Genomic DNA, 25379 nt, shown 5'->3' on the forward strand with positions numbered 1-25379 from the left:
CAAACAAGCAAGCAAGCAAACAAACAAAAAACATATCCTCTGATTGACAGCCCCATTTCTTTATTTTGTCAGTCAGCTCTAACTTCCACCACCCTGGGTCCTAGGGCTCAAATTCAAGAAGTCAGTCTTGGCAGCAAAAGTGCTTGCACCCACTGAGTGATCTCATTTAAAAGCTATATTGTTTAAAGAGACCAAATCATCATCCGCCCTACAGTGTGCTGTGATAAGAATAGGTCATATTGAGCCACACTGGGTCAAGAAACTTTCCTGTCAGCTGCTTATTTTCTGCTTCTTCTCACGATGTACACAGAAACGTCCCTCTTTGCCACAGAAATCCTCAAATGTGTATGAGGGATGTGTGGAGGAGGAGACGGTGGCATTTAATTACCAAACCCTTAGAAGCAGACATGAGACCTTGCCTCAAACAGTAACAAACAAAGCACATGGAGATCCGCCCACAGCGGCCCCCAGTAGGGGTTCTTACAACGCACTCTAGAACATTCATAATCATCAGAAAGAAAGAGCTGAGGCTCTCATCCCACAGGAGGCAGGTGGATAGCACAGTATCCGGAGCAGAGGATGGAGCTCAGGTGGCAGAGTGCTTGCCCAGAATTCGGGAAGCCCTGGATTTGATTCCCAGCACCGAATCAATGAGCCCACATGTTAATCCCAGCACCTAGAAGTGGACGCAAGAGGACACGAGAGTTCAAGCTTACCCTTGGCGACTTAGAAAGTTCCAGACGAGCCAAGAACGCAGAGGACTTTGTTTCTGTTTTGTTAATTACATTTATTTAGTGTGTCTGTGTGTGTGCACAAGTGCGCCTGTGCACATGCGCTTGCGCTCGCATGTGCATGCATGCGTGTGTGTTTTGCATGTGGAGGTCAAAGAACAACTGGTGGGAGTCAGTTCTCTGTCTTCATCATGTGAGTCCTGAGTATTGAACTCAGGTCGTCATGTTTAGCAGCAAGCACTTTTACCCACTGAGCCTTCTTGCCAGGCCAAATACATACATACAAAAGAAATACATAAACATACATACATACACATGCATGCATACATATGTATCAAAAAGTGCAGAGTACCTACCTAGAAGACAAGACAAATACACTAAATCACGGTGATTGACCGGTTTAGTGAATGGCACTGAGGGAAGGCAATTAAGCCATTTTTACTGTTTGCTTTCATTTAGTAATTTATTCAAGCAGCACTGCAAGCTTCTCCCATCACAGGTAGGTCCTTTCAGAACCACAAGGACATAAAAATGAAAAAAGAGGTACTCCCTGCCCTGGCCTTCTCTCATTCTCCAGCGAATTCTAAAACTGTTGCTGGAGCACTGCCACTCACCAAGGCAGCCCATCCCCTTGCCGAACAGCCTTCATTTTCATAAAACTGTTTTTACACCAAAGCCTGGCTTCTAAGAACTGCTAACCACGGATCCCAAATGTAGCCCCTTGAGGTCTAGAAGAACACCTCTAATGCGTCCTTCGCATGGCGGGTCTTCAGACGGCAGATCTATCACCCTCAGTCAACCGCGCACTCAGCTCGAGCCACTGTCCCACTTGTCACGGCTTCCAGGCCTCGCACCTCCCGCTGGCATCTAGCTAGTGCTCACCCTTTGCCTAATTTCCTCTGGAACCCTGATGTCAAGTCATGGTTACGGTCACAGTCACAGTGCTACAAGCGCCACCTAGTCAGAAGGAAAACGGAAAGGACCTGAAAACGACATCCTCCCGCCACAAGAATCATGCCCCCGTCTTTTCTGTAAAACGTCAGAGAACTCTGTATAAAAAGGTGAAGTAGAATAGGGTGTGAATAGGGTGTGGCAGCAGGTCAGCATAAGCTATAGGAGACTTTGCCTCAAAAAAAAAAAAAAAAAAAGGAGAGAGGAAGGTTTGTTATAGAAATTGCTTGAAACATTGCAACTATGTCCTGTAGGAGCTCAAGGCAGGAACCCAAAGGCAGGGACCGAAGCAAAGGCCACAGAGGAACACTGCTTACTGACTTGTTCTCTCTGGCTTGCTCAGCCTGCCGTTTTATACAGCGCAGGCCCAAATGTCTTGGGATGGCACTGCACATAATAGACTGGTCCTTCCATATCAATCATCAATTAAGAAAATGGCCCATAGGCTTGCCTACAGGCCATCTGATGGAGGCAATTTATTGGTTGCAGCTCCCTCTCCTCAGAAGACCCTGCCTTGTTTCAAATTAACAACAACAACAAAAAAAACAAACAAACAAACAAAAAACAAAAAACCTAACCACCATAGTGTTCTTTGCAGGATATGTGTCAGAATGAGTGGTTTCTACCATGGAGACAACTGTAGCCTCCCCCACACCCTAAATTGTAACAATCAAAACTGTCAGGTGTGAGTGCGGATAGACTATTTAACGCAGACATTACCTGATCACTCCAGCTACCCATGCCACACTGTTGTTAACTACAAATGACCAAGATTTCTCCTCCATCTCGAGCCCCAGGCTTACTGTTCCCTAGCAGCATAATTTGCTCAACCCTTCCCCTTGGCTGTTTATAACTCTTACCGGGTACCAGCCCTTTCAGATCCATTAACAGTCTCCAGGTTACTACTCAAGCACCTGACCATCCGAGGTAGAAAACTGACTGACCACAGTGAGGATAGCGGGGGTCAGAGTCTGTCTTTCGGAGCTGGCGTCATCCGCTCCAGTCACAGGCTGACGCTAGGTAAGAGCCAGCATAGCACACAAGCCCCTTCGCTTGAGGAGAGCGAAGCGTCAGGAGATGGATGGAAGACGCACGCATCATGTACCCTAATCGATTCTTCCCCAGTGCAGAAGAAAACGCTGACATGGCTGAGGGCTGAAAGGTTCACACTGGAGCAACACTACACAGCCAGATGCTAACCAGCTGGACAGGCACTTAAGGGGTTAGAAAGGAAAGCCTGGAAGTTGTTAGTGGAAAATTAAATATTTCATTCAAGTGTTCTCTAGTTGTTAAGGAAATGCTGAAGGGGGTGAAGGTCAATTATTAGTATTTTAAAAGATTCCACTTCAACATAACGTCTCCTCCAGCCAATGGGAAGTCTGAGAGAATTAAAAGGCGGTGCCTAAAAGATGCTTTAGGAATCGCTTTCCTTGAGCCTGAGGAAGCACTGCAAGACTTTATTTTTTCTTTTTTTTTTTTTTTCTTTCTTTTTTTTTTTTTTTTTTTTTTTGGTTTTCATTAAGGGCCTCAAGAACAGTATGTATGCCTGCCTTTAAAACAAACAAACAAAATGTCATATCAGTTGTTTCCTTTGCTTTTGCTTGTGTGCATGTGGTCATAGGGGGATGAAACACAGTTTCTTTCTCAAATAGAGAAAGGGGCTCCAAAACCTCTCTAGCTTTTGTCAGACAGAACAGCCAGATAGCCTAAAAAATAAATAAAAACAATGTGTTTCCCAGCAGGGCAGTGGCCCACACAGTTTAAACCCCAGCACTCAGGAGGCAGAGGCAGGAGGATCTCTGAGTTTGAGGCCTGACTGGTCTACAGAGTGAGTTCCAAGACAGCCAAGGCCACACAGAGAAACCCTGTCTACAAAAAAAAAACTCTTAAAAAAAAAAAGTGTTTCCGTTCTTTGCCCCTGCTAAACAGAGCCCTGTGGTTTCTAAGTATCTACTAAACAGAAAGCCCCCAACCACATTTCATGAGTATTTATCCAGTCTTAGTTCACTTTTTCTTCAAACCTTCCAAGTTTTAAGCAAAAACGAATGAAGTGAAGGAGAATTAACCACTTCTTGGCAATAGCCAATTCCCAACACTGTATTCCCCTTCTGCAAACATGAAAAATGAACTTTTAGATCTGTCTGTTAGAGGTACATGCTGTTTTCTTAATGAAAACTTAATTTGGAGAGACTGAAAACTTTATCAGCACCAGGTATGGTGGCGCACACCTTTAGTCCCAGCACTTGAGAGGTCAAGGAAGGTAGATCTCTGAGTCCCAGGTCAGCCTGGTTTACAGAGGGCATTCCAAGACAGCCGGAGCTACACAGAGAAATCCTGTCCTTCCCCCTCCCCCGCAAGGCAGGGTTTCTCTGTTTAGCCTTGGCTGTCCTGGACTCGCTTTGTAGACCAGGCTGGCCTTGAACTCACAGTGATCCGCCTGCCTCTGCCTCCCAAGTGCTGGGATTAAAGGCATGAGCCACCATGCCTGGCCCAAGAAACCCTGTCCTAAAAAACAAAAGCAGTAACAACAAAAACAAAAACAAAAAAACCCAACAACAACAGAAAACCTTTTACCAGCAATTATCCCTCCTTCAAATACCAATGTCAAATGAGCTTGAAATAACAAAAGAGTAAAATATATAATTTCTTAAAACATCATGGAAGCGGGGCACAGTGGCTCATGCCTTTAATCCCACCATTTGGGAGGCAGAGGCTGCTGGATCTCAAAGTTTGAAGACAGCCTGGTCTACAAAGTGAGTTCTAGGACAGCCAGGGCTACACTGAGAAACCTTGTCTCGAAAACAAACCAACCAGCCATCATAGGAAGGGAATGAATGTGTGTGTGTGTGTGTGTGTGTGTACATACATAAATAAATATATATATATGTGTGTGTGTGTGTGTGTGTGTGTGTACATAAATAAATAAATATATATGTATAATCAGCCTGAAGCTGCTAAGAGGTTGACATAAAAGACTATATTGATTTAATAGAAATCTACTCTCCCCTCCAAATACGCTACAAAAACAATGAAAACCTATGCTGAATATATATCATCACACAAATTAAATTAAAATAATTTAAGTTCTACAATGTACTACATAGACTGTGTACAGTGCTATGCAACAAATAAAGTTTAAAATTCAGTCTGTGCTATATTATTTGTGCTAAGAGTAGAAAAAAGTGTATAAAGTTAAATCCACACTAATCCAAAATGATGCCTTATCCAATTGTCTCTTTAGTTATGACAGCCAGAAGCACCTGAATTAATTTCTCCTCTGCTTATTGCTTCCTCCCAGTTTGTGATAAAAGTCCTAAGAAGCAAGAGAAAAGAGGAAAAGAGCAGCAGGGCCGAGAGGGAAAAGGACAGCAGGTAGGCACAGGCTACCCAACCAGGAGCTCCTCAACACTACAGTAACAGGGAAAGCTGTGTGAGACTCCATAGAGGGGAGCACCTGAGGGGGGCGGGGTCTGCAATCTGCTCCTCAGCAGGAGCTGGCTGGCTGATTGACCCCACACTTCTCTGCAGTGGACTGACATTTAAAAAGGCAGCTTTTGTCCCTCATAAGCTGTGGGGCAGACTACAGCGAAGAACTACTCGGAAACAAACAGAATACACACCACCCACAGAAAATTCCTCAAGGAGCATTCATTCTCAAAGTGAAAGTGCTTCCAGTGCACCCAAGAATTACAATGTCACATGCAATATTACTTATACTAGATCCTGGGGAAGAAGGGGGGGGGGGTGTTCAGGAGCCCAAGAGAAAGTGTGCTGCTCACAAGAACTCTTATCTCAACCAAATAAAAAAGCCCTGCTGGGAAACTGTGAAGTGTGGGTCTCGGGCTTAGGTCGGAAGTCACTCAAAGCAAGCAAACATGATCCTCATCTGTCCTACAGAAACCAAACAGTGGCCAGAATGTGCTCATTTCTCTCTTACTATGGGCCAGAAAAAATCTAAAACATATCTAAAGTTTGCCCTCATGATTCTGAGACAGGAAGAGGAGTATAAAGAACACTAACTACTTGACAGTCAGCTTTGAGGGGGGGGGTCAGCCTGAATCGCTTTGGAGATTGATTAATCATTAACCTACTGGATTTCTGCTCTGCTGGCCACTCCATACCAAATAAAAGGCACCGTGGCCAAAGAATAAAACAGCATCATATGTATTGCTGCTTGAAATCAAGCCCTTTGGAGATGTAAAGAGAAGAACCCCATGTTGGTCAGGGTGGAGAAAGAAAAATTCGCAGTTTTCTCAAAGCACACTAAGTCAGACCACGGGAAGGTGGCTCTCGCCATGATGGCAGCCTGAGAGGGAAAGGTCACCGTAAAGACAAAGTTTTAAAAGGCAAGCAGGATTCATTGAGGAGAAAGTTCCATTAGTGGGCTAGTGCGTTGGCATTTCCTAGATCTAGTCCAAGGATGGATGGGAACACTTTTGGATGGGGTGCAGTTATATCCAATACTCAGTGATCGGTACATATACAATTTAATTCATTTTACGCGATAAACTCCTCAGAGCATGGGTCACACAGATCTATACTCAGCAAGTGGTCTATACATTGCTAGGATTGTGATGGGGAAAGGCAGTGAAGAGCACAGGTCTCCAGGGTGAGTAAGACTACCTTATGCCATTTCAAAATAGTCAACATCACAATGATGTGCTTTTTCATGTCTCTAAGTGATGACATCCTTGTCAAGTCAGTCAATCTTTGGGTTTAAGAATCAAAGTGTATCTTAATACTGGACTCAGAACATGTTCGAAATGCTGCAATCAACATATTTTGCTACCATTAAAACAAACAAACAAAAACAACCCAAACAAAAAAAAAGCCTCTTAGGAAAAGACAACTTTTCCACTGAGATTCTTATATACATGAAATCAATAGTTCTCACCAAGGAGTCTTTGAGGGAACTCTTCTGTAAAAATAAAACGGTGATGGCTGGCTGGCGACCGATTGGGGTTACCTGTTTGTGTAGAAGGCAGCTGTCCCTTGAAGCAGTCTGCTCTCTCACACCCAGGAGCGCTACCTGCTCTAAGCACCAGGCTAGAGACCCCACAGCAACCTAAACTAGGAACCAGGTAGGATTACTACCCGCACCTGCGCTTGCTTTTTTGGCTTGCTAGTTTGTGTTGTATGTCTTCCATGCCTATGCTTGTAAATGTGTAAGGCAGGCAGGAAAACACATCCAAAGCAGCACCGCCCTCATTAGATTGTCCTCTTAACCCAAGCCAGGCAGAAAGAAGCAATCGATATTTAGTACTTTGGACATATTGGTCCTAAGAAGGTAAACAATAGCAATAAAACAGAAAAGATCCTATTCGCTTTTATTTTTATCATCACTGTTGTTTGGCTGTGGCCAGTCACCGTTTTTTTCTTTAGGGCTTTCCAAATAGTGAGTCCAGCCCGAGAACTAAACATAATTGCTCTGTGCCTCACCTGAGTACCACTATAATCCACCAGTCAATCCAAGAAAACGAAGAGGAACGTTTTCTTACTAACTCGTCTTGAAGATTTTTTTTTTCTGTTACATAGGATAAGCTTAAAGTATTCTCCCATCTCAGAAGCGGATGTGCATTCTGAAACTAATTATTTTACAGGAAATCTTAACCCATAAAGTATGGTTACAATGTTACTTTTTCTCTCCGTACACAGACTCTACACACAAGTCTTTGCTTAGGATTAAAGCGGTTTATTTTCATTTCCACTCATCACAAGTTCACCCTGGCATCCGTAAGATGCTTATGATTTGGCAGAAGCTAGAATATACTATTTTGCACATGGGTTTGGTATTTCTATAAGCTAAATTATTGAAAACTCATAGGAAAATTTTGATTTTCAGGCAATCGTTTGTCATGTCTATTTGTTACTAACTTGCTAAAGTAGGAGTCATTGAGAAATTTATGGCTGTTGTCTCCATCTATTCAAATAAGCTTTACATTTTCACTTTGAAGTTAAACACTGGCTTGAGGGAGCTGCCTCCTAGGTAACCTCAGAAAGCAGGCTGGCTGTACCTACGGGTGTCTTAGCACAGAAGCGGCCCCCATCCTTGGTTTCCTCCCACCTTCTAAGGGTGTAAGGGAGGACACAACCCAGAGAGCAAAACTTTCTTGCCCCTAACTCCAGTCCTCTGGCCTCCATACAGATCTCTAAAAAAGGGCAGTGGCTTTTGTTCCACAGTCGTCAGTCCCCTCGCCGCCGCAACCCACCCCCACCCCCAATCCATCCCCCCCAAAGGTCGAAAGCTGTGTCACAAGACGGGAATTTTGGAACCTCATGCAAGAAGTCCATTTTTATGCAATTAGGTGTGCGAACATTAAAGGGGGGGGGGATGAGGAGTGGACAAGGATGGAATCCTCAGTGCCTGGCTTATTCTGCTCCAGCCTCAGGTTCGCTATCTCTCACGACTGAGAGCGAGGGCAGGGAAGGGGCTGGGCGACTGCGAGGGCTACCGGTGCCTCCTGGGTCCCCAGCTACAGTAGAGTCAAGACGCTGGTCTCGTCCAAGCTCAGGGTACAATCAGGAAAAAGCCTGTGTGTCCGTGGTTCAGAGCTTCCTGTTTGTAAGCGAGAAGCACCACAGAAGACCCTGGGACCCGTGTTCTTCCTCCCACCCCGCTGGTGGCCTGGGGCGGCAGAGGGGGCAGGGCCGGAGGCGCTGGGCGGTCCCCCGGGCTGTGCAGGGCCGCCAGGCGGACAAAGCGCCTCCCGCTCCCTCCCCCACGGCCGCGTTCCAAAAGGGAGGAGAGGGAGGGCGCGGGGGGGGGGGGTGGGAAGGAGAGGGAATCAGGGGAGGGAGAGGAGGGGAGGAGGGCGCTGCCGGCAGGACTAGGGTGGAGCGCGCATAAGAGGGAGGGTAGGGAGGAGGGGCTAGGGAAAGCCGGGAGGAGGGAAGGATTCTTGAAGCCCAAGATAAACAAATTGTTCCTCTTCACGTGCTGAGTGGGGGGTGGGGGCAAGCGAGCTCCGCGGCCTCCCCTCCCCCACGCCGGCTCTTTGTCACCGCCCGCCCGCCCGCCTGAGCGCCCGGCGACACAGGCACCACCCCTGGAGCACCAGATCCGGAACGTGCGCGACGCACAGAAAGCACTAGGAGAGGGCAGCCGGTACCCGGCTCCGCGCAGCCGATGAAGGCGCGGCAGGGAGAGCGGGCGCACTCCTTGGAGATGGCCATTACCCGGGCCCCCGAACCCAGCGACACCGTGGGGAGTGCAGACACCTTCCCAAGCTTCCGGCCTCCCCACCCCCTCCTCCTCTCCCAGGGAAGAAAGCTAGAGAACCCCAGAGAGGAGATAAGAGAAAGGATTCCACCCTCGGGGTTAGAGGTGGGATCAGCCCCTTCCTCCCCCTAGCACTTAAGCCATTGGCTGCGCATCCTCCCGCGAACCCACCCACTCGGCCATTTAAGCCTTTCTCCTCCCTGCTCTCCGCCACTCCTCCGGGCTCGTTACTCGACGCAGGAAAGTTGGCGGAGAACGAGGTGGGGGCAAGTTGAAGAAGAGGATGAGGGGGTACAATCCTAAGCCCTGTGGCCGCGGCGAAACCAGACGCAGCTCTGGCTTCCCCGCTCCCGCCGAACCGCTCGACCCCTCGCACTGCCCCACCTGCCCTGCCTCAGCCGCGGGTCTGGAGCAGTAAGCGCTGCGCTCGCGCGCCCCGCATCCGCGCGCGCCCCCACGAGTGCGCGCGCGCAGCCACCCTCGCTCGCGTCTCACCCACTTCAAAGTTCATTCACAAAACTCTCAGACTTTCCCAAGCCCAAAGGAGAGGAAGCCGGGGACTCTTCCTTTCCCCCGTAAGAGTTAAAGGCCTAGCGCCCACTCAGAGCGCGACAGCATCAATTTCTCTCTAAAACCTACAGCTGTAAAGAGAGGAGTGGGTAAAAGGGGATCGATCTAGGGAGGCGCGGTGACACGGCGTGAGGTGAAGGCGGGGCGCGGAGAGGAGCAGCGTGGTTTCTACTCCTAGGTTCACTCTTGTTCCGATCGGTTTCTAAGACAAGGAGGGGGAAACTTTTCCAGCGTCTCACTCCCGCACTGAAGCTCCCTCCTCCCCTTGCAGTCGTGACTGGCTTCTCTCCCTCTTCCCCTCCTCCCGAAATCTGACAACCCTGACAGATTAACAGGTAGCGGCGGCGACGACAGCGTTTAACCTGAGAAAAGTTGACGTTAACCCTTCAGCTCCATCCTACCTCACCCCCGGTGCAAATCAGACCCTCACATCCCCACGCCAGAAACTCCACGCCCCCGACCCCAACGCGCGCCCCAGTGCGCCCTCACCATGATCAGCGTGTGGTTCCTCTGCTCGGCCGAGGCAGCCTCCGCATCTTGCTGGGCTTTGCTCGGGTGCTGCTGTTTGCCGGTGCCTGCGCCCGATTTCTTGGCTCTCTGCTCCAGGGTCCTCTGATAGAGGCTCACAGTGTCCCGGCGCTCCAGCTCCAGCTGCTCCACCTGCGCCTGCTGATACCTGTTCTCGCAGTTGACGTGGTGCCGCCGGCAGCCCTCGATGCGCTGGCGGAGCCGCTCGACTACCGTGCTGTGCTTGGGGACAGCCGCCGAGCCGCCGCCGGGGCCCCCGGAGCCGCCGCAGCCTCCGGTAGCAGGGTGATTGCCACTCGGAGCAGCCGGAGTGCTATTGGGAGTATTCACGCCGATCCCAGCCCCGCCGAGGCTGCTGCTCAGGCTGCTGTTGATGCAGATACTACTACCATTCGCGGCAGCAGTGGGGGCTGCGAAATCCCCCATCCTGCTCCCGGGGCACACTATTTTGGAAGAACTTTTTTTTTAATCCACCCCCCTATCAGCCTCCTCCTTGGGTCCAAGGATTAAAATAGTTTAAGTGGAACGCGGGGGAGACGCAAGCACATGGATGAAAACAGCGATTCCCCACGGGGCGAAAAAAGCGGGGGAGAGATTTTGGGGTGTTTTTGTTTCCTCAAAAAACTGTAAAGATCGAAGGGAGAAAAGAGGGGTGCTATCGGAATACCATCAGACATCTATCAACAAATAGAATCCGAACAAACTGAGCCGGCAGCAGCTCGGCTTGCAACTCAAGGGGAGATCCGCTCCTCGCCTGCCTCCTTTTAATAATCCATTATTTTCTAATAAATTCCAGGAGGTTTCCGGTGGTTGGCAAGCATTTTCTCCCTACGTACCGAAAAACACACCCCATGTACACACACGAGCGTGTGCCTCCAGTGCGGACACGCGCGACACACACTCACTCCACGCCGCATCGGAAAACGGCGAGCTTGCTTATTGCATTTTCCTTCCACAAAAAAGTTTTGGTGTTTATGCCGCCCCGTGTTCTCAAAGTACTTTGGCTGCTCAGTTGCATTTCACAGGAGCCTAGACATCGAGTCCTCGGGCTGGGGCAAGTAAACACATGGACAGTCCGAGACGACTGCAAAAGTAGATCGCTGAAGTCCTTTGCGAAACGCCGCGCGGAGAGCAGCCACTAACGCTCGGCCAGGCTGCCGCTGCCGCCGCCGCCGCCTCCGCCACCATCACAATGATCAACTGCTCGCCGCCGCCGCCGCCTCCTCCTCCTCCTCGCGCTCCTCCACCTCCTCCTCCATGCCAGCGGAGTGATATCAGGACGCGCGAGCTCAGTAAACACGGCAGCGGCGGCGGCTGGAGGCCGTGAGACGAGCCCGGGGACCCGGCGCAAAACCCGGCCCGGACTATCCCCGGGCGGGAGCGGGCGCGGCGCGCACCGACCTGGCTCCCGCCTCCCTTGCCGCCCCCCCGCCCTCTCCGCTCGCGCCCTCCCCTTCCTTAGCCCAGCTGCTCATCAAGCTCGGAAGCCCGACCTGCGGGGAGGAGGAAAAGCAAAGATTGCAAGGATCTTAGGAGTCAATCACCTTTTGACCTGTGTGTGTGTGTGTGTGTGTGTGTGTGTGTGTGTGTGTGTGTGTGTGTGTGTGTGTGGTGTGTGTGCGTGCGTGTGTGTGGTATGTGTGTGTGTGTGTACGCGGCGCGTGTGTATGAGTGTGTGCGCGCGTGTGCGCGGGAACGCGCCAGGCTGGCTGCGTTTCCTTCTGCCTAGAGAGGTATCCAGCGGGCCCAAGTTGTTGTTATACATTTATGCATTATATTGCAGAACTGTGCATGACCAGGCAGAAACATTGCAGCTTCCTGGCAGCTGTCATTCCCACCCATGTGGAACGGAAAAGGCAAATGTGTGACTTGTTTTTAAGACCCAAAGAGTAAGACCCTGTTAGTGATGACCAACTCCTGCTCAAACTCTGGGACCGTCTTAACCCAAATACTTAATTTTTTTTTCTTTCTATGTTTATTTATTTATTGGGAAAGAGAGGTGCCTAGTGCCACAGCGCCCACTTAGAAGTCAGAAGACAGCTCTGTAGAGTCTTTTCCATTCTTCTAAGGTGGGTAGCAGGTTTTGAGGCTACCACCTCTGGGGCAGCCACCTTTAAAACCTGCTAGAAATCTCATCAGCCCCAGAGTACCAAATCCTCAGTGAACAGAAATAAGCAGGGGGGGGGCATAACCTTGGAAAATTATTTATTTATTTGCACGTAACAACTGTTGTTATTAGGGTGGTTATTGTTTTACTTATCCTTGAAAAGATTTAAACCAAGCAAGCAGGGACTTGGAGGTGAGACTAACAGTACATTTTAACAGACTGTTTTGAACACTAGGTGCTAATGACAGCAGTAATTAAGGGTCCTTCGTAAATCAAGTGGAAAGATTGCAGATTTCATGCTTTAGAACTATAGGAAAAGCAACATTTCACAGTTTGTTGTAACCAAAACAAAAACAAGCAAAAAAAAAAAAAGCAGGCTTACCTTATTGCTGGATGTTTCTTTCTGTTTCAGTGGATTCACAATAAGTACAATTGAAATGGAGTAGCAGTTGCAGAAAAGTAATCTCAAGTTTTGCTTTATTACCACAAATTATCTACCCAGACACTGAGTACCTGACAAGAAGGTTCAAACGCCGTTGGCTCAGACTTACACCCTTTCGGAGAGACTTTGCAGAAAGAAAAAAAACAAAAAATGAAAATGCAGAAATTGCTGGCACTTCTGGGGTCCATGGGCAACAGACCTTGCTGGTGAGGTATTCATGAAAAGACATTTTGTATTATCACAGCACGTCATATAGAATGAATGGGGGGGGGCAGTAAAATATAAGCTTGTTTTATAAAGTACCCAGGAATAAAAGAACTTTGGGCCTTATTTTTGTGTGACAACCCTTTTCCTGGGGAGGTGTCATGCACATGGGAACCCACCACAGACCAAAGTACAGACACCACCAAGTACATATTGGTGAATCAATTAATTTTCTTGGGCTTGACTTACAGGAGTATGAGTGAGGGGTTCCTTAACAGGAGCAGAAATGACTCAAGACAGCTGCATTACCAAAGCCCACCCCAACACGGGTGACAGCTCAGGAAAGCTGGGTACCTGGAGCACACTGCACAACCTACAGGCAGCTCACAGGTTGGAGAGTGTCCTTCCCGGGAGCATCAGTTGGCCTAACCCTCCCCCAAGCAGCTCTCCTGGTTTCTGCACTTTCTAGGCAACTGGTCTGATCCCAGTCTTCTCTGCAGTTTGGCTCATGCAAGTCTTTTTTTTTTTTTTTTTAAACAGTTTCTCTCCCAGGCCTAAAATGGACTCTCGGTTTTTACTGTTTACTCTGGCAGGGAGGGGCCTAGTGAGTCTGGTCAGTTTCAGGGACTTCCTGAAGCTGTTTTGAGTTATTTACTTTCCTGCTTAAGGAGCTCTCAGAGGAAACTGTTAAGACACTTATGCATTAGGCATGAGGTCTGATTTAAACTCTTCATTTCTTGGTTTTGCTGATTAGCAGGGATGCTATTTCTAACCTCATAGTATCAGATATCAGCAGCTATGGGTTCTCAATTAATCAGGTCTTTATGGTAAACTGTAGTTTTAACATCCATTGAATTTTTTGGTTTTGGAAAGGGGGAGCAAATTATTTATCTTGGCAAAAGGCTCTACGAGGGTCTCTTGTTAAAGTCACCTTTGTTTTTTAAAAGCCATCATAATTAATATATAAGTTCCAGAGTCATTAATGTCCCTCAGTGTCAGCCAAAAAATTAGTCTAAGGTCTGAAGAGCTGGTGTGCCAATTAGGAGCACTTGCAGAGTACCGAGATTTCATTCCCAGCACCCTCATGACAGTTTCTAAGAGCCTAGAATCCCAGCTCCTGAGGATCTGCCACCCTCCTCTAGCCTCTGTAGTCACCAGACACAGTGCACATACAGGTGGGCAAAATAAAGATAAATAAATCTTTTTTTAAAAGAAAATTAAACCGAGTGAGTTATATACAAAAGAATCCATTTGCATGCAAAACGAACAAACAAACAAAAACGTAGAAAATAAACTTTACAAGGAAAAGAGATGAACAAGTAGCCTTTGTGGCATGCTCACAAAGAAGTCTATCCCCACAGCTTCACCACAGAGGGGAAGCCATGATTGTGAGCGCTCGCAACCCCCGACCCCCGCAGTTTTTCATTCTGCGGAAGCAAGAATAACAACAGTTGCAGCATTATGGATTCCCATAAGTTGATTTTTCCATTTATCATAAAAGGAAACTGAAACTACACAGAAACTTGCATCTCTCCCTTTGGGGGACCAGTTTGTAGCGAAGTGTGCTTTGTGACTTTATCCAAGAGCTCGCCAACGGCAAGAAGAGCTCTTCTTGCATGGCTACAGAATGTTGAACCTGACTTTAGTGCCCGATGTGACAAAGGCCACACTCAAAAAAGAAAAGACAGTTCACAAAATCTCCCTCTCACACACATAATTACCCACCCCTCAGAGCGATGGAACTGGAAGTCACAAGCAGAAGTCTTTGAGAACACCAACCTGGATGCTACTCCACTGTGAGTACTTGAGGTCGGAAACACCATCGTAGTTATGTAAGGAAATTGAAAAAAAAAACCAGGACGTGAGCAGGATTGGAGAATGGCACAACATAGGTTGGCATCACATGAAGCAGTGATGCTCTTCCTCTATAGTGACCTCATCCAAAGCAGAGGTCTTTGTTCTGCCTGTTTCTAGACCCTAGGATCCATCTCTGCAAGCCTGACTAGATTACTCTTTGCAAGTCTTAGACAAGCCGAGTTCTGCTTTTAGCCCTCTATCATTACTGGGCACTGATAGTGCGACCAGTCTTGTGTCTTACTTGTGCGTTCTATGGAGTGAATCTTCAGGGTAGAGGCTGTGGACACACCAGCAACACTTGATGGAATGGAAAAATAAAAGTAATGTGAGAGGCGCTGGGAGTGGTGGCGCACGCCTTTAATCCTGGCATAGGGGGGCGGAGGGGGGGCAGGGAGGGGAGGCGGGCAAAGGCAGGAGATCTCTGAGTTCGAGGCCAGCCTGGTGTACAGAGCAAGTTCCAGGACAGCCAGGGCTATACAGAGAAACAAACCCTGCTAAATAAATAAATAAATAAATAAATAGCAACTGAGATGCTAGAGGAAGAATGAGGAAGGTGGGCAAGCGTGTGACAATCAGAGCCCAGAAGGATGGCTCAGTCAGCAAAGTGCTTCGCTTTGCAATCGTGAGTACCTCAGTTTGATCTCCAGCACCCACATAAATGCTGGGTTGATTGTGACCCCCAACACTAGGGCGGAAGAGCTGGGAGGAGTCTCGGTTTTCATTGATAAGCTTTAGGTCAGTGAGAGACCGCGTCTCGGCGGACAGCATTGCTGAGGTTAACATTCCAGGTTGTCCTCTGGCCTCCACGTATGTGGAATGACGGGAGTTCCAGCCTCAGGCTTGCGGTGAAAGCTCTATAGATGCCAACGAGAAAAGGATGTGGTGAGTAAGTCCCAGCACCAGTCTGTACAGCAGCTCTGGCCGTGAGCCCTAGCCGCCATTTCCAAGAACTGAAACACATTTTCTTTCCTCTGGTCAATTCTACCATCTGCCCATGTCTGTCTGATAGGATCCCAGCGACCTAGTGACAAAAAAATGATACCTTTGTGTCCACATCCAGTTCATATCCCACCCTGCCTTCCTGCTGTCAAGGAATCAATAACACTGGCTTCATCATTGTACCCTAAAACAGGACTTTGGTGACTGAGTACACTAGGAACACTGCTGTTCATATACAAGCAAGCAAATAGTTATAGCTCCTTAAGAGAGTGGCCCATTCCTGCGGTCCTAGTCAACTGTCAAGCAATACTACTGTTGCGATAACTCCACAGACATATGTATGGCCATCTCTGAGCCATGCACTGTAGTAGGTGCTGGGCACATCCGTAACGGGATGCAGCACACTCTCCCGACCTCAATGGATTAGGGCAGTGGATGCTGGGACAGGATAAGATGGAGAGGGTATGGGAGCAAAGAAGATACTGCATGCTCAGAGGCTCAAGCAAGCTTTCCCAGAAAATTCTACCAATAGTTCCCTCTCATAGGCCTGTGAGTATAAGAGGGTGTGATGAGAGATGTGGCTGAGCCCCCAGAGATGATCAGGAGCCAGGTTGTTCAAGACTGCCCAGCCCAGAAGTTCAGAGGCTGCCCTTGGGACACCAAGTGCTGTTGAAAGAACTCCAGACGACTCACACTTCTTACTGTGGTCCAGTTTTCAAAAGTGTGTTCTGGACATCCTGGCTCTACCAGATGCTTCTCCAGAGAAGCGTCTGAGCTCAGTAGGTTTAGGACATGATTGCCTGGCTTCTCTCTCGAAGATGCACTACCACCATGCAGGGTACAAGAAACCTCCTCACAGTAAAGCATATTTAACTTTGTCGAGCCCAAATCCTGTTACACCCCACAGAACTCTGCAGAAAGCTCTGCGCAGGACACGGACATTTGCTGAGGGTGCTCCTCAGTGGCACGTCACTGCCCAGCAGGCACAAGACCCTGGGCACAGCCATGCCCATGCCCAGCACCTAAAAAAAAGGAGAGAAGGGGGAGGAATGGAGGGAATCAAAGGCAGTTCTATGTTTTATTATTTATTTAGTTAGTTAGTTAGGTTTTTTTCAAGACAAGAGTTTCTCTACATATATTGGAACTCACTTACTCTGTATACCAGGCTGGCCTCAAACTCCCAGAGATCTGCCTGCCTTTGCCTCCTTGAGTGCAGGGATGTGAGCCACCACTGCCGAGCTTACTTATTTTATTTTAAAGTGTATGTGTGTGTGTGTGTGTGTGTGTGTTATATGTGCACATGTGTGTGTTTGTGTGTGTATGTGATATACGTGCATATATGTGTGGTGTATGTGCACACATGTGTGGTGTGCGTGCACATGTGTGTGTGTTTGTGGGTGTGTGGTGTATGTGCACATGTATGTGTTTGTGGATATGTGGTGTATGTACACATGTGTTGTGTGTGTGTGTGTGTGTGTGTGTGTGTGTATGTGTGTGTGTGTGTGGTGTATGTGCACATGTGTGTGCTTGACCAATGTCCAGAAGCCAGAGAAGGATGTTGGGTGTTCTGCTCCATTTCTGTCCCTTGAGAACAGATCTCCCACTGAACCTGAGTTGGGCTGGAAGCAAGCAAGCCCCAGCCAACCTCTTGGCTCCATTCCCCACGAGGCTGAAATTGCAGAAATTGCAGAGATGGGCAGGGCCACATTCCAGCTTTTCTTCGTGGTTGCTTGGATTTGAACTCAGATCCTCAGGCTTGCACAGCCAGTGTTCTTACCTGCCCCCCCTTCCCCTCCGCCCCCCCCCCCCCGCCAAGGCAGTTAGTCTAAATCCACCTACGTTCACAGTTGTCAGGGATGTAGCCTGAGTTGAAGGCCACACTCCCCTCGACATCTCTCTGGGAGTGTCCTTAACAAGCAGGACTCAGGCCCTTTAGTAACTTCTGCTGGAAGTGTTGAACTCTGACCTCAAAGTGGGGAGGAAATAGCTCCGCAAGACAAAAATCCCCCAAGAGGGACTGGAATTTGGCCAGCCTTTTCCAACATGGCCCTCTAAGTATATTCATACCTATTTCCATGTAACAAAACCTCCTCACCAAGGTTAAGGACAGCCTTACTCAATTGGGGCCTTAATTATTGGTTATCTTTGAATGTGAAAAGTGACCGTCTGTAGGAAGCCTGTGTTCTGACTGGAATAGCCTCCTGGTAGGCCAGCTGCAATTGAAAGGCCCACAGACCAGAGGCCTTTCAAAGTCTGTTTCCTTAGTAGTCAAATATTCTTCACAAGATCCCACTTACATTATTAATTTTCACTTTCTTTTTTTTTTTTTTAACTAACAAAGTGTTTCAGGAGTCGTAGACTCTGCCATACATTTCAAGAGGAACACGAGTTGGTGGATGTTTTCTTGCTTGGGCATTTTAATATGTATGTGATGGCTTTACAGTTGTTATAGGATATGTTATGTTATAGTCCATGAGGGAGAAAAGTTTTTAAAAAGCTTTTTAACCTGTCTCACCTATTCCTCTTTTTGATGCTGAATCATTTGATATAACAGGACACCTGGCCTGTGAAAGGTCTGGTTCCAGTTGTAGAAGCTGAAGGGTATGTTTGCTATGCCTAGCCTATACCGAGCTACATTGTTACCTTTGGAAATTACTAACTTTAAACTTCAACAAGCCACTGAATATGTGTCCAATTCCCCTGTTGCATTGATGAGGAAACCAAAGCTCAGAAAACTCAAGAAACTTTCCCTAAAGTTCCAGAAAGCAGACTTGAACTCTGGCATTCCAGCCCCAGAGCACAGGACTGCAGATGGAATGCAGGACAGGTTCCTAAGTTGAAAGTTCAGTGTCCATACACAGCTCCTATTGCTCTGCTGGGCCACATCTCACTCATGGCGATGAGTCTGGTGCTCTCCGGGCTTAAGGGTGATGCACTAAGAGAGCACAAAGCTCTCTTTTGCTCCAGCTTAAATCTGGGGCGTTCCTATCTTCAAATTTAAGGGATTCCGTTGTATTCTACCAATCTCCTGTTTAATAAACCTCAATTGTTGTTTATTGAACTTTGCACCTACTTCTAGGCTTGCCCGTGAAGCCGCACCATGGCTGTGAGGGATGCATGAAGCCACGGTTCATCAAAGTCACAAGAGATGAGATTGCAGCCAGGGATAGGAGGTTGGGTGGGGGTGGGGGGGGTCGGTGTCCCTGGGTTGGGGGCGGGGGAGGGGGGCAGTGTCCTTGGGTTGGGGGCGGGGGAGGGGGCCGGTGATCTTGGGTTGGGGGTGGGGGAGGGGGCGGTGTCCTTGGGTTGGGGGCGGGGGAGGGGGGCGGTGTCAGCCCTCTGCTGTCTATCATTCTTTAGAAATTATTTCAATGCAATCTAAAAAAATCGGAATAGGCTATGATTTATTTATCTAAATGCCGTTTCTTGGCGGCCTCGGGGATCCTATAAATTGCCTTGGAGAGGTGCCAGGGTGGAAGAGAAGCAGAGCACACATTCTTACAGATGCCCACACGGCGTCCTGGCGAATGTCGCAAGGTGGAGGGAGTTCATGTTTGTTGCACCTCATGGTAGGTACTGTCTATTTGGCAAGAGACATTTCCTCTATTAATGAACTCCTCCCCAGCCCTCCCCCCGCAATTCCATTACCTCTAAGAACAGGTAAACCGGAGTTGACCCAAATGTGTAGTTAGTTTTCAGCGATGCAACTAGACCCTCAGTTTTATGTGGCAAGGGTTCTTAGGTCTCCCCCAGGAAGCAATTATGATTTGACAAGTCCATGGACTTTATCTTTGTGAACAGGAAAGGAACCTATTTGAGAATTGAAACAAGTAACTGAAGATTACACAAACCTGAGGGACTTGGTGGGTGACACAATCTACTACGGGTTAAATCCGTGTCCTCCTACCTACCCGCCGAGGCCCTGGTCATCGACTGATGTGATGGTATTAGGATGTGGCTTTGGATGAAGGTAACGAAAGCACTCGAATGGAGCCTCACCACACACTAGGATTAGCCATGGGAGGAGACCCAAGGGCGGGAGAGACCGCTCCGAGGTCATGCGCACATACTGTTCTTGCAGAAGACCCAGGTTCAGTTCTCAGTTTCCATATAAGGAAGGCATGACTGCCTATAATTCCAGCATTGGACCTTTCTGGCCTGAACTGTACAGGCCCCTGCACACACATGCACATCCTCACACACAGACATAGTCCCACACATGAATACCTTAAAATAATAGAAACCTCCTTATTTTAAGATAACCCAAAAGACTCCCTTATCTCTCTCTCTCTCTCTCTCTTTCTTTCTCTTGAAAATGGGAAACTAGGCTCTTAGCTGCCACCTTGGAGCCCACACCTTACCTCAGACTTCCCAGCACTCAGCCCCGTGAAGAACAAATGTCTGTCATTCAAGCCACTCAGTCTATGATATTTTTCATATGTTTAAGGACATTTGTTTATCTAGTAGGGGGGAGGTACACACACACACACCGACAAGGAGATCCAAGGATAAATTTTCAAATTCAGTTCTTTCCTTCCACCATGAGGGTCTCAAGGGTCACACTCATTCAAATGGCTGAATGCTCCTTTCTGCGTGCAGCCACCCACCTCTCCAGCCCACGGGGAGTCCACCCTGACTGAGACTTAGTCACACAGCAGAGAGAACACCACTGCTTTGCAAATCACTTCCATTGTGTAAATGTAAAAATATCATCAGGACCCAGAGTGTGTCTTGGGATTCAGAGTTGCTTAACATGCAGAAGACCTTCCATCTCTGCACCATACAAGAGAAGTTTACGAGGTCAAATTCATAGCCTCCATCCTAACTTTCCCGTTGTGTCCGTGCATCATCTGAGGTCCTTACTACTGTAGTCAAAGGACCGCATAGTGTTCTCTCTTTGCTAAGCCATTGATTCCGTAACTATTTACTGATCTGGAGTCTTGCCCTAGGAGCTGGGATATAAATGAAATAAAAGTTTGGATACAAATGAAATAACAGTTTCCTCATCCAGGAAACTTCCCAAACTAATGGTGGGAAGGAAATGTGGCGGATAAAAGAGTGAAAGCATTAGCCGAGGGAGATGGGACGAGACTAGCTTATAACGACGCCTCATATTCAGGAGAGGTAACAACAGCCAGGTGCCAGGGCTGGAGCAGGTAGCGCTTGGCTCACTGTCTGATGGAGGCTCGCCCAGGCGTGTCTGCCTAATGGCTTGCTGCTGCTCTCCCGTTTTAATGTTGGAACGAAGCCTGGGCAGCATCGGTGTGTCTCTGCACAAGCTGCATTCTTCATGTTGTCTCTGGTAGACAGTCGAGGTCAGCAGATTTTAAGCGGCCTTGAGCCCTAAGAATTCTTTCATTGAGCCCCAGGGACCTACGCTGAGGAAGAGATCTGGCCCCTCTTCAACTCAACTGCTTTCTCCAAATTGAGTAAGATTTAAAAAAAAAAAAAAAAAAAGAGGTGAGGGGTTTCTCCAGCTTAGAGTTTGAAAGTGGTCCCCTCCTCACCCCGACTCCCGCTGCCTTGTACGTGTGTGGACATGCTAGTGCACATATGTGGATGTGTGTGTGTGAGTCGGAGAACAACTTTGAATTGTTGTTCATCATCAGGTGCCATGTACTTTTTGTTTTTTGTTTTTTTGTTTTCGGGGGGGGGGGGCAGTGGTCGCATCTTTCACTGTCCTGGAAGTCATTAAATAGGCTAGGGTATCTGGCCAGCCAGACCCAGGGATCTACCTGTCTCTGTCTCTCCAGCTGTGAGATTACAAGGGTGCATCACTATAGTGACATTTTAAACACGGGTCCTTCTCCACAACACACGCTAGTTTGGGGCTAGGGACTGGTGTAGCTCGGTTGGTAGGGTGCTCACTTAGCACGCACAAAGCCGCTGGGTTCGGTCTCCAGGCATGGTGGTGAACAGCTGTCTTACCCATCAAGAGGAAGGAAGAAAGACAGCCAAGCCCACCCTCATCTGTTCACTGAGCTCAGGGGCAGCCTGGGGGACATGAGACTTTGCCTCAAAACAAACCCAGAATCATTACTTTATTTTTTTTTCCCCTGGGGATGGTGGTGGTAGCAGCAGTTGTTATATTGCTTTGTTTTGGTTTTAGTTCTGTTACTTAGCCTTAACTATCCTTATTTTTGGCTTCCTAATGATCTTACGCACGTGTTGGTAACAGGACACCAGACTTTTAACATCATCCCACCTATCTGTACAGCCCAAGAAGTTTGCAGATTCCCCGGCCTTCAGGGCACGCCAGTCACCCAGCCACACTGCCTCAGCCCCAGACTCTGGCTCCAAGATGAATGGTCACTTCCACTAAAGTTGTCTCTGGGAATTTTGCTGGAATTACCAGAAAAGCACGTTTTTTTCCTCCCCCAGGAGCGGTGGAATGTAAAAAGGTTAAAACTGCTTGGGCCCAGCTTTACCAAAGCGTAAAGAAGCGCGGCCTGAACACCAAGCTAGGCCAGGAGAGAAGAGAGCCAGGGGCGGGGAGGGGGCAGTTCCCAGGGCTTCTCTCCCCGCTGGATCTGTTGGGCTAAAGGGCAGATATACAGACGCTATTCGACAGGGGCCAGTAATTCTCCACCCTTCCTCTTTCTGTGAAGTGTGTGCAAGTCACGTGGGATGACTGGAGTGAAATCCACGAATGAATAGTGAAATAACAATTGAAAAAGGAACTTGTAAACCTACACATAAATCATTGCTTTACCTAACACACAAAAAAAGTTAAAGTAACTGAAGGTTGCAATTGGGGGACTGGCTAATTCAGAAAAAGACATCGGAAGCTGCTGCTATAATGGCCATAAGGAGCAAGTTGACCTTAAGCACTTTGGGGGCGGGAAGTAGGTCAGATGAGTCACGAAAGACAGTGAAAGACAGCAAGGTGAGCTGCAAATTCAAAGCCAGCTGAAAGAACTTAATGAGATCCTCAGTCAAAATAAAATAGGAAGGCATGTAGAGGCGCAGATCTTTAATCCCAGCACTCAGGAGGCAGAGGCAGAAGGATTTCTGTCAGTTCAAGGCCAGCCTGGTCTACATAGAAAATTCCAGACCACTCATGGCTACTTTGTGAGACCCCGTCTCCAAAAAACTAAACTAAAGAGGAAGCGGGATGGGTGGCTCAGTGGTAAAGCAACTGCCTACCACACCGATGACTCTAGATTCAACACCCAGCACAGGAAAAAAAAAAAAGATGTGTGTGGGCGGGGAAGAATAGAAATAAAATAAAGTAGCATGGCTGCACCAACAAGATAAAACAAAAACAACAAAACCTAACCCACAAAAAGACAGAAACCAGTACTATACCACAATGCAGCAACCCCATTGTTGGCGTAAGGTTATTGTGTAATGCAAATGCTGCTTTCTGTAGCCCCCATATCTGGCTGCAAGCCTTCTTATGAGAATCTCCTGTCTCAATGTTATATAAACTCTTCTCTCCAATTGTCCTCTGGTATGCCAATAAGGCAGCTTACAGCCGATCACTGAGCAAGGGAGAGAATAGGGCTGGACTTCTTGCCAAGTAGGGGAGGAGGAGGAGGAGTCAACCAGGGGATTCATCCACAGATTCATCTGGAGCAAAGAAAGAACTAAAAAGCAAGTAACTTGGGGACTTTGACAAAGATGGAGTCAGGATAACATGGAGGGTTATGTGGTGGCACACATCTTTAATCCCAGCACTCAGGAGGCAGAGGCAGGTGGATTGCTGTGAGTTTGAGGCCAGCCTGGTCTACAAAGCGAGTCCAGGAAAACAAAAACAAACAACAACAAAAAGGACAGAGTTAAAGTTCTCAAGATTGTGTTGTAAAGCTTTATAAACAAATATCAAAGAGTCAGTTATTTGTGTGAAAGGAGGGTTAAGAGAGAAACAAACACAATTTATTAAAAAAAAGTCTTTAACAAATGGCATACAATCTTGGGGCAGAATTTACAGTAATCTAGCAGAAACTTATGTAGAAAACAGAGCTACACAAGAGTTTCTTAGTTCTGTTCAAAAAGAGAGGAACCACAATTTATATAAGGCAGGAGCTCACAGCTTCCTGATTAGACAGAACCCCACCCCTATCCCACCCCCACCTCTGCAGAGCAGCAAGGCCTCTAGCCAGATACAGAAAAACAAAAACTGATACATATTAACCCCACAGAGGCAGCTCTTTTAGGAAACACTGGGTTAAAAAAAAAAAAAAAAAAAAAAAAAGGAAATGGCTCAGCTGGATGTGGTGGCGGCACACACCTTTAATTGTAGCAGTACAGAGGCAGAGGCAGTTGGATTGTTGTGAGTTCGAGGCCAGCCAGCTTTTCAAAGTCCAGGCCAGCAAAGGTTACACAGAGAGACCTTGTCTTGAAAAACCAAAAAAACCAAAAAAAGTAGCTCTTTAACACAAGCAAGCTTCTCAAAGCCAGGCTTTTCCTAGCCAAGGCAGGAAGCTAAATCCCTTTGAGAAGGAACTCTTACAGGCGTGAAACCTGCAGGGCAGAGGAGCTGATAACTTCCCAGAGTAGGGAAGGGATCAGGAAACAGTGAAGAAGGCGGAAAAAAGCTTATTCCTGGAAGCAAGAGTCAAAGACGAGCTGAGAAGCACCAAGAATCTGAACTGGTAAGGTCTAGAAGGGAAGTTGGGTCTAAGAAAGTAAAGTCTTTAGGGAGACGTTTTGAGAGTAAACATTGCTTTCTATGTCAAAAATGCAGGAAGACACAGCGGCACAGCGCTTCCGGATTCCATTTGAGTTTGTGTCTCTGAGTGTACAGATACTTTATTTTCAGTGATGATTTCAGTTTTGTGAGAGATCAGAATAAGACAGACTCAGAGAAAGAAAAGACTGTAAAAATAGATGCTAAATTAAAGGCCATAGAACAAAGGTTGGAAGCTGGGCGTGGTGGCGCACGCCTTTAATCCCAGCACTCAGAAGGCAGAGACAAGTGGATCACTGTGAGTTCGAGGCCAGCCAGGTCTACAAAGTGAGTCCAGGACAGCTAAGGCTACACAGAGAAACCCTGTCTGGAAAACCAAACCAAACCAAACAAAAACAAAAAACAAAAAAACAGGTTGGAGGAATTTTTTAATCAAAATAGGGAAACTTCAGAGAAATCTAATCTGGAACTACAAAAGAAATAGTTCTAGATGAGGCAAATCCGTAAAGGCTTAAAGAAATTGCTAAATGGCCTCCCACTGAGATGCTGGGCAGAGAGGCTAGACCTATAGGCCAACATGGTCAGACTGGATATTGTACATGAATTCTCAAGACTCAGTTACTGGATGAAGGTATATATGTTAAAGTAGTAATAGAGATTTTGTTTGGTGTTGCATTGGAACAAGGTCATACAATGGCTTGTGTGCTCCATTTTGCAGAGTTTGGGGAACTGAAATATATGCACCATGCCATAGGTTCATATTCAGAATTCCATTGGGCCTTTGGCTTAAATTCTGGAAAGCATGATTTAAGGTTATATATTTGTTAAGAGATAGTGACTGTCTTGGAGATGTCTTTGCAAATTGAGGCTAATGGTGCTTCAGGGTGTATATCTATTGGAATATAGCAAATTTTTAGACATGACAACATAGAACCTGTTCCATATAGAACTTATTTTTTTTTTTTTTTTTTTTTTGGTTTTTTGAGACAGGGTCTCTCTGTGTGGCCTTGGCTGTCCTGGACTTGCTTTTTAGACCAGGCTGGCCTCGAACTCACAGCGATCCGCCTGCCTCTGCCTCCCGAGTGCTGGGATTAAAGGCGTGCGCCACCATGCCCGGCTAGAACTTATAACTCTATAGGTCAAACAATTATGAAAAGATCTAACAATTATTTTTTAAATGTGGTTCTAAAACAGAAGGG

General features: G+C 47.4%; 1 protein-coding gene across 2 annotated transcripts in view; it reads right to left on the bottom strand.

Annotated features, from left to right (window-relative positions):
* Positions 1-11795, bottom strand: part of MAML3 (mastermind like transcriptional coactivator 3) — a 426724-nt gene extending 414929 nt beyond the window's left edge. For both annotated transcript variants that reach the window (XM_084769412.1, XM_084769411.1), the window contains exon 1: positions 9961-11795. In XM_084769412.1, coding sequence (XP_084625538.1) covers positions 9961-10425 — 465 coding nt within the window. In that variant the 5' untranslated portion in view covers positions 10426-11795. The remainder of the gene's footprint in view (positions 1-9960) is intronic.
* Between the last annotated feature and the right edge of the window lie 13584 nt (positions 11796-25379).

The sequence above is a fragment of the Acomys minous genome (assembly GCF_964271855.1).
Source record: "Acomys minous genome assembly, chromosome: 19".
Lineage (NCBI taxonomy): Eukaryota > Metazoa > Chordata > Mammalia > Rodentia > Muridae > Acomys > Acomys minous.